This window comes from Aythya ferina, assembly GCF_964211825.1.
Source record: "Aythya ferina genome assembly, chromosome: 29".
Lineage (NCBI taxonomy): Eukaryota > Metazoa > Chordata > Aves > Anseriformes > Anatidae > Aythya > Aythya ferina.
In genome coordinates, this window is record NC_140326.1 from 2,130,727 (window position 1) to 2,142,957 (window position 12,231).

General features: G+C 67.3%; 3 protein-coding genes across 4 annotated transcripts; 1 reads left to right on the plus strand and 2 right to left on the minus strand.

The window, feature by feature from the left end:
- Positions 1-371: 371 nt before the first annotated feature.
- CIART (circadian associated repressor of transcription) lies at positions 372-2,970 on the minus strand. Of its 2 annotated transcripts, XM_084500274.1 has the most exons (6): positions 2,418-2,970; positions 1,990-2,265; positions 1,236-1,311; positions 1,056-1,134; positions 911-944; positions 372-808 (listed from the first exon to the last, which is right to left on the minus strand). In XM_084500274.1, the coding sequence occupies exons 2-6, from the start codon at positions 2,230-2,232 to the stop codon at positions 584-586; spliced, it is 657 nt and encodes a 218-aa protein (XP_084356400.1). In that variant the 5' UTR covers positions 2,233-2,265; positions 2,418-2,970; the 3' UTR covers positions 372-583. The 2 variants fall into 2 exon arrangements, with proteins under 2 accessions (XP_084356400.1, XP_084356399.1); XM_084500273.1 differs by having other exon boundaries at positions 394-944; positions 2,418-2,968.
- A 1,182-nt stretch (positions 2,971-4,152) lies between these two features.
- On the plus strand, positions 4,153-7,678 carry CA14 (carbonic anhydrase 14; the record flags this gene model as incomplete). Its single annotated transcript, XM_084500524.1, has 11 exons — positions 4,153-4,207; positions 4,424-4,444; positions 5,110-5,289; positions 5,389-5,522; positions 6,431-6,526; positions 6,639-6,705; positions 6,789-6,946; positions 7,038-7,164; positions 7,265-7,285; positions 7,405-7,489; positions 7,603-7,678. The coding sequence occupies 11 exons, from the start codon at positions 4,153-4,155 to the stop codon at positions 7,676-7,678; spliced, it is 1,020 nt and encodes a 339-aa protein (XP_084356650.1).
- A 127-nt stretch (positions 7,679-7,805) lies between these two features.
- APH1A (aph-1 homolog A, gamma-secretase subunit) lies at positions 7,806-11,805 on the minus strand. The gene is made up of 7 exons (XM_084500533.1): positions 11,647-11,805; positions 10,463-10,633; positions 10,086-10,159; positions 9,589-9,711; positions 9,288-9,415; positions 8,795-8,918; positions 7,806-8,504 (listed from the first exon to the last, which is right to left on the minus strand). Exons 1-7 carry the CDS (start codon positions 11,757-11,759, stop codon positions 8,440-8,442), a joined length of 798 nt encoding a protein of 265 aa, XP_084356659.1. The 5' UTR covers positions 11,760-11,805; the 3' UTR covers positions 7,806-8,439.
- Between the last annotated feature and the right edge of the window lie 426 nt (positions 11,806-12,231).

The following is a 12,231-nucleotide window of genomic DNA, read 5'->3' on the forward strand; positions in this document are numbered from 1 at the left end:
GCACAACCGGGGGGGGCCCCATGAGACCCCCCAGGGGGACACAAGACCCGGGGGGGGCACTATGAGACCCCACCCAGGGGGACCCCAGAGCTGGGGGGGGCATAAGACCCCCCCCAAAGGGCACCAGGCCCTGCAGGGGGGTCTCTGGACCCCCCCAAGGGGACACCGGGCATGAGGGGGGGGGGGACAGGGTTTGCAGCCCCCCCCGGACCCCATAACCCCCCCCCCCTCCCCAAAACCCCCCCCAAAAGGGGACAAGGACACCGGCACCAAATGGCCCCGGCCGCTCCCGTTTATTGCTCCCGGGGGGGGGGCTGGGATCAAGCCGGGGGGGTGGGGGGGGGCACGGGACCCCCCCCAAAAAAAAAAAAACCACGGGGAAGGCACAAGGCCGGGGTGAGGCCGCGCTGCGGGGGGGCCCGCCCCCCATTGTGTGTCCCCCCCTCGGACCCCAAAATGTTGGGGGGGGAGGGGGGGCAAGGCACAGCACTCTTGGAGGTGGGGGGGGGGGCACCCCATAAACAGCCCCCCCACCCTAAAAAAAAAAAATAATAAAAATAATCAAATCGAAGAAAAATCAAAATCACGCGTCCGGAGCAGTGGGGTGGGGGGGTGTGGGGGGGGGTCCAGTCCGGGTGTGGGGGGGGGGGCATTTGGGGTGCTGCCCCCCCCCGTGGCGCGGCGGCGGCGTCCCCGAGGTGTCGGTGGTGACCCCCCCGGGGGGGGGGGCCCGACGGGGCCGGAGGCGGTCGTGGAGGAGCAGGAGGACGCCCACGGGGCTGGGGGGGGTTCCCCAAGCCCCCTCCTCCTGGGGAGGGTCAGGATTTTTTTTTGGGGGGGGGGGGTCCTGAGAACCGGGGGGGGCCCCGGGTTTGGGGGCGACGTGGGGGAACCAGCCCCGGAGCATCACCTCCACCTGCAGCAGCGTCCCCAGGTAACGGGCCCTATAAGAGAGAAAGGCGACCCTATAACCCCCCCCCCCGGCCCTAAAAAGGGTGGGGGGGAGCTGTAGGGACCCCAAATTGTTTTGTTTTTTTTTTGGGGGGGGGGCTCACCCCATTTCGGGTTTCTGCAGGACGCCGATGATCCGCTGGATCCGGTCCATGGCCACGCTCTGCTGGAAGCTGCTGAGCCCTGGGGGGAGCAGGAGCTGGGAATGTGCCCCCCGGGGGGGGGGGTTTGGGGGATTTTTGGGGGATTTTAGGGGGTTTTAGGGATTTTGGGGGGGTGCTCACCTTTGTCGTAGCGCCCCATCTTCAGCCCGTTGAGCAGCTCGGTCAGAGGGCGGATGAAGCCCCGAAGCTCCCGGCACTGGGGGGGGGGCAGTGTCAATGTAGGGCCCCCCCCCCAAAACACCCCAAAACCCACGGCGCCCCCCAAAAAACCCACAGTCACCTCAAAGCGTCCCAAAACCTACAGCCCCCTCTTCAAATTCACCCCAAAAGCCCCAAACCCGCAGCCATCCCAAAAGCCACAGCCCCCCCAAAGCATCCCAAAAGCCATAGCCTCCCCCCAAATCCCACAGCCACCCCGAAAGCCCCCAAAACCCACAGGCACCCCAAAAGCTCCCAACCCCACCCCAAAACCCCAAAACCCACAACCCCCCCAAACTTACAGCCCCCCAGAAACACCCCCAAACCCACAGCCCCCCCCAAAAAAAACATGATCTCCCCCAAAGCACCCCAAAACCCACAGCCCCCCAAAACCCCCAATCCACCCCAAACCCACCCCGAAACCCACAGCTGCCCCCCAAAAAACCCCAAACCACCCCAAAACTCCCCAAATCACCCCCAAAAAAACCAACCCCCCCCAAAACCCCCAACCCCCCCCAAAAAAACCCCAAACCACCCCAAAACCCCAAACCCACCCCAAACCCCCCCAAATCACCCCAAAACCCCCCAAACCCACCCCAAAACCCACAGCCCCCCCCCAAAACCCGCTCCCCCCCCCTTCTTATCCCCTCCCCCTTTTTTCCTTCCAAACCCTCACTTTTTGGGCAAAAAGGCGGTCGCCGTCGCTGGGGGCGGGGGGGGCGGCCCCGGGCTCCCCGGTTTTGTGCCTCTTCCCCCCGGGGGGGGGCTCCCGGTGCCCCCCCGGGGGTCGCTTACGGGGTCCCGGGGGGGGGTCCCGGGGGGATCCCGGGGGGGGGTGACCCCGGGGGGGACTCCGAGGGGGGACCCGGGGGGGGGTCCCCGCCTCGGCCCCGCGGGGGGGGGTCCCCGAGGGCTCCATGGCGGGGATCCGGGGGGGGGGGGGCGGAATCACCTGGAGGAAAAAAAAGGGGAAAACAGGAAAATTTGGGGAAAAAAATTAAAAAAAGGGAACCGGAGGTCGGCGCGGTTTGAAGGACGGGGGGGTGGGGGGGTCCCTTCCCGGTGCCGCCCCCCAACCCCCGGTACCGGCTCCGCGCCCCCCACCTGCTGCCGGTGGCTCGGTCCCGGTGTGGACGCCCCCGGGGTCGGGGTCCTGGTGCCAACGGCCCTGGCCCGGGGCCGGTCCCGGTGTCCCGGTGTCGGTGGCCGGGTCCTGGTCCCGGTGTCCCGGGGCCGGTACCGATGTCCCGGTGTCCCCGGTCTCGGTGTCCGGGTCCGGGTCCTGGTGCCGGTGTCCCGGTCCCGGTATCAGTGTCCCGGTGTCCCGGTCCCGGTGCCGGTACCGGTGTCCCGGTGTCCCGGTGCCGATGTCACGGTCCCGGTCCCGGTGTCCCGGTTCGATGCCGGTCCCGGTTCCGATCCCGGTGTCCCGGTGCCGATGTCCCGATGTCTCGATGCCTGCACCCGGTGCCGGTTGCTCGGTGCCGCTCCCAATGTCCCGGTCCCAATATCCCGGTCCCGGTCCCGGTGCCGCTGTCCCGGTTCAATGCCGGTCCCGGTGCCGGTCTCGCTGTCCCGGTGCCGGTGCCACTTCCCCGGTTCCCCCCGTCCCGATCCCGGTGCCCCGGTCCCGGTGTCCCCGTCCCGTCCCCGCTGTCCCGGTCCCGTCCCCGCCGTCCCCGTCTCGGGCCCGGTCCCGGCGCCGGTTCCGCCCCGGCCCCACGCGGACACGTGCACGGCCGCACGTGCCTCCCGCGACGCCCCGCCCCCCCCGCGCTCCCATTGGCTGCCTCGCCCCCACCGGTGGGAGGAGCCTCGGCTCATCGCCCCGCCCCCTCGCCTTCCATTGGCTGACGCGCCCGCCCGCCTTGCCCAATGCGGTGGCCGCCGCGCGCCCATTGGTTGCGAGGGGGAGGGCCGCGGCCACGCCCCTCCATGTGGCCGCGCGGCCGCTGGGTACCGCCCACCCCCGAGGAGAGCCAATGGGAGGCGGCCTCCGGATTGAGTGGCGGGAGGGCGCAGCCAATGGGAGGGCGCGGCCTCGCCTCGGCGCCCGTTACATAATGGGCGGGGGAGGGGGGTGGGGGGGGGCAGGCGCGTGTGCGCCCACGTGGGGGCGGGGAGGGGCGGGGCTGGAGGAGCGCGCGCGGGGGCGGGCGCGGGAACGGGAGCGCGCGGGGGCGGCGGGAGCGCGCGCGAGGGCAGGCGGGGAGGGGAGGGGCGGGGGCAGGAGGGGGCGGGGCGGGGGCAGCCCCCCCCCCAGTGCCCCCGGACCCCCAATGACCCCCAGTGACCCCCAGCCCCCCCCAGACCACCAAAGCCCCCCCCAGGACCCCCAACACCCCCTGAGCACCCCCCCCCGCCCCCCCAAACGCCCCCCCCGGACCCCCCAGCCCCCCCCCAGGACCTCAACACCCCCAACCCCCCCCAGGACCCCCAGCATCGGCCCCCCGGCCCCCCCACACCCCATAGGACCCCCAACGCCCCCCCCAAGCCCCCCAATGCCCCCCCCAACACCCCCTAAGCCCCCCCCAGTCCCCCAAGCCCCCCCCCGGCCCTCCAACACCCCCCAGAACCTCAACATCCCCCAACCCCCCACCCCCTAACCCCCCCCCAGGCCCCCCAACATCCCCCCCCAGACCCCCTAAGCCCCCCCCCAGACCCCCTATCCCCCCCCAATGCCCCCCAACCCCCCCCAGGACCCCCCCCACCCCCCAGCCCCCTCCGAGCCCCCCAGCCCCGCCCTCTCCCCCCCCCCTCGTCCCCCCCCCTACTCGGGTCCCCCCGGGGGTATTAAAGCAGGGGCCGGCGGCACCCGGCCCCATTGCCCCCCCCCACCATGCTGCTCACCCTACTGCTGCTCCTGGGGGGCCTGGCCCCCGCCCTCCCCGCCGGTGAGTGCCCCCCCCCCCCCAGCACCCCAACCCCCCCCCATAGCCCCCCACTCCCCCCCTTTTCCCATTCCCTCAGGATTTCATCCCAAATCCGGGCTCAGCTGCTCCCATCCAGCTCGCCCCGCTCTGTTCCTTGGGGGGGGGGCATAGGGAGGGGGCCCCCGACCCTAAAACCTTGCCCCCCCCCCCCCCCAAATACCTCTCCTTCCTCCGCAGGTCCCCACTGGACGTACGAGGGTGAGTGGGGTCGGGGGGGGGGGTGGCAGCACCCCTGGGAGCCCCCCCTGCCCCCCCCACCCCAAATCCCCCAAATCCCCCATTTCCCCATTTGGGACCCCCCCAAAAAGCAAGTGCCCAACCCCCCCCCCCAGCATTCCCCCAATTTGGGATGCCACCAGGTGGGAGAAAACCCCCCGAAAAGCCCCGTTTTCCCCCAAATCGGGGCGCTGCGGGATGGGCAGAGCCCCCCCCCATATCCTTGTGTGTCCCCCCCCCCAAAAAAAATCCCACCCGTGCGCTCCAATGGCCCCATTGTGCTCCTTTACATAAGGCCTGGGGCCCCGCTCCGGCTGCCAAATCCAATTAGGGTCCGGCCCCGGCCAAATCCCCATTAAGCCCCCCCCCCCCTCCAGTGCCCCCCCCCCAAAGGACTGGGACCCCCCCCAGGTGCCTCTGTTGTGGGGTCAGCCCGGGGCAGCTTCCCCCCCCCCAAAAAAAAATAAAAAATCCCCCCAAAAAAGATTCTGGAGCGGTGGTGGCGTCCCCATGGGGTTGGGTTTTGGGGTTTTTTTATAGGGTGGGGGGAAATTAGAGGGAAATTGGGGGGAAATGCGGGTATTTAGGGTATTTTTAGGGCTGTTTGAAATGGGGGGGGGGACACCCACGGGGCTTGGTGCCCGTAGGTCCCCGGGGGCAGCAGCACTGGCCCGAGGGGCACCCGGCCTGCGGGGGCCGTTCCCAATCCCCCATCGATATTGGGACGGGGGGGGCGCTGCCGGACCCCTCGCTGCCCCCCCTGCGCCCCATAGGCTACGGCCGCCCCCCCGCCGCCCCCTTCGGCCTCACCAACAACGGCCACACCGGTGAGCGGCTACCGGGGGGGGGGTGACGATGATGATGGAGATGGGGGGGGGGTGTTTATTGGGGTCCCCGCTTAGTGAAACCCCCCCCCGACCCTATAGCGGTGCTGGCGTTGCCCCCCTCTTTGCGCCTGGGGGGGCTGCCCCACAGCTTCGCGGCCGCTCAGCTCCATTTCCATTGGGGGCGGAATGGGGGGGCCGAGCACCTCCTGGATGGGTACCGGGCACCCGCTGAGGTATGGGGTGGCCCCCCCCTGGGAATGGGGTCAGGGTGGGAATGGGGTCGGGGTGGGAATGGGGGTGGGAGTGGGGTCGGGGGGGCAGTGTGGGAATGGGGTTGGGGGGGCTGGGGTGGGAATGGGGCCTGGTGTGGGAATTGGTGTAGGATTTGGGTTAGGGTGGGGGACCGGTGTGGGATTGGGGTTAGGGTGGGATCTGGTGTGGGAGTTGGGCCCGGTGTGGGAATCGGTGTAGGATTGGGGTGAGGGTAGGGGGCTGGGGTGGGAATTGGTGTGGGAATGGGGTCGGGGGTGGGGGTGGTGGTGTGGGAATGGGGTCGGGATGGGAATTGGTGTAGGATTGGGGTTAGGGTAGGGGGCTGGGGTGGGAATGGGTGTGGGATTGGGGTCGGGGTGAGGGGCCGGTGTGGGAACGGGGCCCGGTGCGGGAATTGGTGCGGGATTGGGGTGAGGGTAGGGGGCTGGGGTGGGAATTGGTGTAGGAATGGGGTCAGGGTGGGGGGGGTGGTGTGGGAATGGGTGTGGGAATGGGGTTAGGGTGGGATCTGGGGTGGGAATGGGGCCTGGTGTGGGAATTGGGCACAGGAACAGGGCCTGGGGTGGGAATCCCCACGGGAACGGGTGAAGGAACGGGGCTGGGGGTGGGAAATGGGTACGGGGACGGGTCCTGGGGTGGAAATCAGCATGGGAACGGGTGTGGGTTGGGGAATGGGTACGGGAACGGGGCCTGGGGTGGGAATCGGGTACGGAACGGGGCTGGGAACGGGGCTGGGGGTGGGAATTGGGCACAGAGCGAAGGGATCCTGCTGCCGGAAGCGGGAAGGGGCTGGGGCAGGGCGCAGGGCACCACCCGGGGGGTTTGGGGTGGGGGGCACACCGAGGGGACCCCCCCCTTGAACCCGCAGCTGCACGTGGTGCACTACGACGCCGAGCGCTTCGCCAACGCCAGCCAGGCTCAGCACCACGCCGCCGGGCTGGCCGTGCTGGGCGTCCTGCTGGAGGTACAGGGGGGGGGCCGGGAAACCCCCCCCACAACCACCCCCAAACCCTATTAACACCGTCCTGACCCCCTTGGGACCCCCACCCCAAAAAAAACCCCAAATCTCCATCCAGGCCGGCGACGAACCCAACCCTGCCTACGACAACATCCTGAGGCACCTGGGCAGCATCCGCTACGCCGGTGAGGGGTGAGGGGGGACAGTGGGGGCTTCACCTCCCCCGGGGGGGGTCCCAATTTGTCCCCCCCCCCCTCATTTCTTGTAGGGCAGGCGACCTCCATCCCCTCCTTCAGCCTGCGGGGTCTGCTGCCCCAGCGCTTGGACCGCTACTACCGCTACAACGGGTCCCTCACCACCCCCCCCTGCTTCCAAAGTGTCCTCTGGAGCGTCTTCCAGCAGCCCGTCCTCCTCAGCCGGGCTCAGGTGGGGATTTTGGGGGGGGTCTGGAGGGGATTTAGGGGTCGAGGACGAGGGGGGAGCAGCCCCTGAAGCCCCCACCCCGGTCCCGTTTCAGCTGGAGCAGCTGCGGGGTTCCCTTTACGCCACGGCGCCCGACGAGCCCGAACCCGAGAGGCTGGAGGAGAATTTTCGGGCCCCCCAGGACCTCAACCAGAGGCTGGTGCTGGCGTCCTTCAGCAGCGGTGAGGGGAAATGGGGTGGGACGAGGGGGGGGGACACACACGGTGCCCCCCCAGAGCCCCCAGCAAGGGCCCGAGGGCAGCGCTGGCTCTTCCCTTGCAGGGCCCGAGGGATATTCGACAGGTAGGGCGCAGGTAGAGAGGCTGGGGGGGAGGTTTGGGGGCATCCTTTTGCCCCCCCCCAGCCCCCGAGTGTTGTTTTTTTCGTTTTTTGTTTTTTTTTTTGGGGGGGGTTCCACACAGGTGAAGTCGTCGCCATCGTCTTCGGCACCATCTTCGGCTGCCTCGGCCTCTTCCTCGCCGTCCATTTCGCGAGCAAGAGGCTGCGGTGAGAGCCCCCCCCCCCCCCAAAACAAACCCTGATCCCGCCGGGGGGGGGCCAGGACCCCCCCAATTTTCTCCCCCCACCCTCCTGAGGGTCTCTGTCTCCCCCCGAGGCAGCGCGAGGAGCAGGCAGCAGCAGGATGTGGTCTTCAAAGCCTCCTCGCGCCGCACGCCCGAGAGCCACCGGCCCTGAACCAGCCCCCCCCCCCAAAAAAAAATCCCCCCCCCCAGCACCCAGGGGGCTGGGAGCAGTGCAGGATGAGGGGCGCCGACCCCCTTTCCCCCCCCGACCCCACCCCACAAAGCTCGGGGCCACGTAGTCACTATTAAAAGGGTTTTACTCTGAATCAAAAAAATAATTTAACCCCCCCCCCCCCCCCCCCCCCAGGGGGGCGCTTAGAAAAGACCCAAAAGTGGGGAGCAGCGAGTGTGGGGGGGCACCAAAACCCCCCTCAGCGATCACCCCGCTCCCAGGGGCTGTATGGGATGCTCTGGGGGGGGTTCCCACAGCCCTGAGCCCCTTGTGCTGGGGGGGGGGGAGACACGGGGGGGGGCCCTGCCCCAAGCCCGGTGGCACCGCAGCAGCCCCGGGGCTGTCCCTGGGTTTTTCTCCCACCCCGTGGGGATTCCCGGGAAGGAAAAGTCAACGGGGGGTCACTACCGAAGCTAACGGGGGCGCCACGGCACGGGGGGGGGACACAAACGGCCCCAAAACCCCCCCAAAAAGGAACGGGGGGGTTTAGGGTTGGGGCTCGGAGCTGAGTTTGTGCCCTGGGGCAGGACGGGCGGAGAGGCTCAGCCTTGCCCTGCAGAGCCAGCCGGGAGCTCCAGGGGGATAAAACCCCCCCAAAACCCCCCAAAAACCCCATACGGAGGCTGCCCCCAGCCCCAGCATCGTCCAGTTCCCCCCCGGGGGGGGGGGGGTAAAATTTGGGGTCCGGGGACGGTCGCGGCTCACTCCTCGAAAGGCACCCGCAGCGCCGAGTACATCATCACGCGGCTGTCGGCCTCCTGCTTACCTGGAGGGGGGGGGAAAAAAAAACACCCAGGCAGGGCGAGGATGAAGAGGGTGAGAGGGTGGAAATGGAGCGGGGTGGGGGGCGTTTTTTGGTTTTTTTTAGGAACCCCGATCTTCCAGGAGATGCAGCGGGGAGGTGGGTCCAGGTGAGACCCCTCCTCGCCGCCCCGCGGCTCTGGGGGAAGGTGCTGAGGGCACCCGAAACCCGCGGTCACCCCCCCCCCCCGCCACGGGACACGCAGAGAGGCCCCAAAATTCCCCCAAAAGTGCCCTTCCCGGCCCGGCTCTTACAGGAGAGGCACTTGAGGACGTTGTGGAAGGAGCCCCCGGCCGTGACGAAGGCCCAGAGGCCGGTGCAGACGGTGATGATGTAGATGGGGACCAGGCTGGCCTCGTACCAGGGGTTCAGGAACGTCTGTGGGGTGTGGGGGGGGGACACACGGGGACACGGAGAGCGGGGTGAGCGACGGGAAACGGCGACGGCGGAGCCAGGAGCTCAAATTCCAGCCTCGAGGTTTCCCGTTTGGGATTAGCAGCTAATCCTCCCGCTGCCCCCGAGGTTTTCCTTAGCTCTGCTTAAATCCCGCTGCCCCCCCCCCACCCTGAGCGGGTTGGGGCCGTGCCAGAGTGCTCCGAGCGGCCCCACACATCCCCGGAGGAGATTTGGGGAGCAGGAAACGCCTCCAGGTGCTCCCGGGGTCCTCTCCCTGTCCCTAGAGGGGTTCCCGACGCTGCCGACGGCTGATTTGATTTTGGGGGAAGCCCCCGGGTGCCCCCAACTCACCAGCCCCGAGGTGGCGAGGTGACTGGCCACCACCACCCCCAGGCACCAGTAGCGGCGGCGCTCGCAGGCGTCGAAGAAAATCACTCCCCAGAAGGTGTGGAGCAGAACCACGGCCATGGTGAGGAACGCTGGGTGGGGGAGGAAAGAAAATTACACCTTCACCGACCGCTCTGGGTCCGGGGGGGTTCCCGCAGGCGTTTGGGAGGCGCCGGTGGCAAAATTGTGCCTTGTGCGACTGTTTTTGGGGCTAAACGCTGCGGGATCTGCACCAAGAGAGCTCTGCTCCCATCCCCAGCCTCACCGGAGGTGATGAAGTAATACGGCGAGTCCCCGTGGATCCCGACGATGCCCGGCCCGATGGAGTCAGCCAGGATGTTGATGACGGAGAAGACGCCGCTGATGATGCCGAAGGACAGGCCGGACACTGCGGAGGGAGAAGGAAATCAGGAAAAAGGAGACCGAGCGCAGCCCACCGCCCCTCCTGCCCGCCCCGGGGGCTCGCAGCCCCCCTGGGGGTGCAGGAACAGAACCAGGCCGAGGCTCTTAGCGATGCGCAGACGGGAAAAAAAATAATCCAGGAGCAAATTAATCATGACGGGATCATCTTTAAGGTCCCCACCGACTCCGACCTGCACTCTCAGTGCCCCCACACGCTCCCCGCTCCCCAAATTGTGCAGGAAAAGGCAGAAAAGGGAATTGGGAAGGGCGAGTGAGCCTGGTGGCCTCGTGGTCACTGCTGCTGCTCTCTGATAGCTGAGGGTCCTGCTGTCCCCAAGCCCTGCCCGGGCTCGTGCTCACCGTAAGCCATCTGCTTGAGGGAGATGGGCGAGCGGCCGTCCTCGCTGATCGTGGCCAAGCCTTCGTCCGCTTTCCTGCTCAAGAAGGGGAGAAAGAGTGAGCAGGAGGGCAGGAACCGGGCTTGCATGGGGCTCCGTGCTGCACAAGGAGCTTGTACAAACAGGGAAGGGTTTGAAGGGGGTTATAAACAAGGCAGGAGCAAGGGAGAACAGCTCCGGAGAAGGATCTAAGGAGGAAGAGGTTTTGGGGGGTTGCTTGGATTAAAAAAAAGCAGCGTTTGGCACCGACTGGATCCCAAGAGAGCCCCGGGTGAGGGACGCTTGGGGAAGCAGCCACGGGGGCTCTGTGAGGAGCGCTGCCCCCGGCCGGGCTCTTACTTCAGCAGCTTGAAGTAGGCGAATCTGAAAGCCTCCTGCAGCAGGACGGAGACGGCCGCCCCGAAGATGAGGAGGCCGTACTGGAGCTTGGCGTCCTCCCGGTCGCTGAGGTGGACGGAAACGAACCAGATGAGGGACGCCAGGAGCAGAGACACCAGCCAGAAAAACGCCCTGCGGAGGGAGAGGAACAACGAGGTGAGGCCGGGACCCCCCTGAGGCGCTTCCCATCATGAGCCGGAGGCCGGAATCGCACGAGGATGAGCGGCTCCATCGGAGGCTGCTCGGCTTTGTCCTGGCTCCGGGTCACGACAGGTCCTGGCTCAAGGAGGTGGCTGAAAAATCAAACGGGTTGGGAGCCTAAAATCTTCCTTTCTCCTCTCAGGGCCACCACAACCTCCTCTGAGGACAGCTGCTGCCCTCTGAGGCGCTCGGCGTTATGCCCAGGGTAGGCAAAATGGAGGCCTGGCCTCGAGAGAAGGAAAGTGCCCCCACATCTCCCTGTGGCACCCAAAAAAGTGCCCCCACATCTCCCCGTGGCACCCAAAAAAGTGCCACCACATCGCGCAGAGACGCCCAAAAAGCCACAAAAAAAGGGCCGGCAGCTCGGCTGGCCCCCATGGCAGGGACGGTGCCACCGGGGCGGAGGCTGCGTGGGTTCAAACCCTGCGGTTGTGGTGGAGCCCACAGCCTCCGGGCACCTTCCTGGCGCTGGGAGCCCCCAAAACCACATCCTGGGGGGGGGTCGGGGGCTGAGGGGAGCGGCTCCAAGCAGCACCAAGGCTCTGGATAAACAGAAGAACCAACGGGGAGGCTGCCAGGAGGGATTTGGGGTGAGGCTCAGCCCCCCTAACCCCCAGAGGCTGCCTCACAACCCAGGGCTCCCCCAAACACCCCCCCCTCAGAGCGCGGCCTCCACAGGAGCCCCCCTATATAGGGCCGGCCTCCATAGGGCCCCTATATAGGGCCGGCCTCCATAGGGGCCCCTTATATAGGGCCGGCCTCCATTGGGGCCCCTATATAGGGCCGGCCTCCACAGGAGCCCCCATATAGGGCCGGCCTCCACAGGAGCCCCCCTATATAGGGCCGGCCTCCATTGGGGCCCCTTCTACCGGGGCGGCCCCCCCCGGGGCGACCTCCCGGGGCGACCTCCCGGGCCCTCCCCCGAGCCCCCCCGGCCCCCTCACCCCGCCACCAGGATGATGACCCGCAGGGGCTCGGCCGCCACCGTCAGCAGGACGAGGGCGAGCGCGGGCCCGAAGGCGATGCCCGCGCACCCGAAGAAGACGGCGGCCCCCATGGTCGGCGGGCGGCGGGCGGGGCGCCGCGGGGCACGCCGGGAGTTGTAGTCCTGCAAAAAGGGCGAGGTAATGGCAGAGGGCGGCCGGGCCGCGGGGCACCATGGGAGATGTAGGCTGTGGGGAGTGGGGTGGGAGGTGAGGCGGCGCCGTGAGGCATGATGGGAGTTGTAGTTCGGGGAGAGTTGTGGCGCCCCCTATGGGGGGCGCGTTGGTTTTTGGGTTTGATCTCGATTTCTTCCTCATTTGACGTTCAGTCTCTTTATTCCCTCCTCGTTTGAGCTTCAATCTCTATATTTACTCCTCGTTTGAGCATCAATCGCATTATTCATTCCTCATTTGAGGTTTAATACCATTGTTTACTCCTCATTTTAGCTTCAATCTTATTATTAACTCCATGTTTGAGGTCCAATCCCGTTATTTACTCCTCGTTTGACCTTCAATCCCCTCATTCCCTCCTTGTTTGAGCTTCAA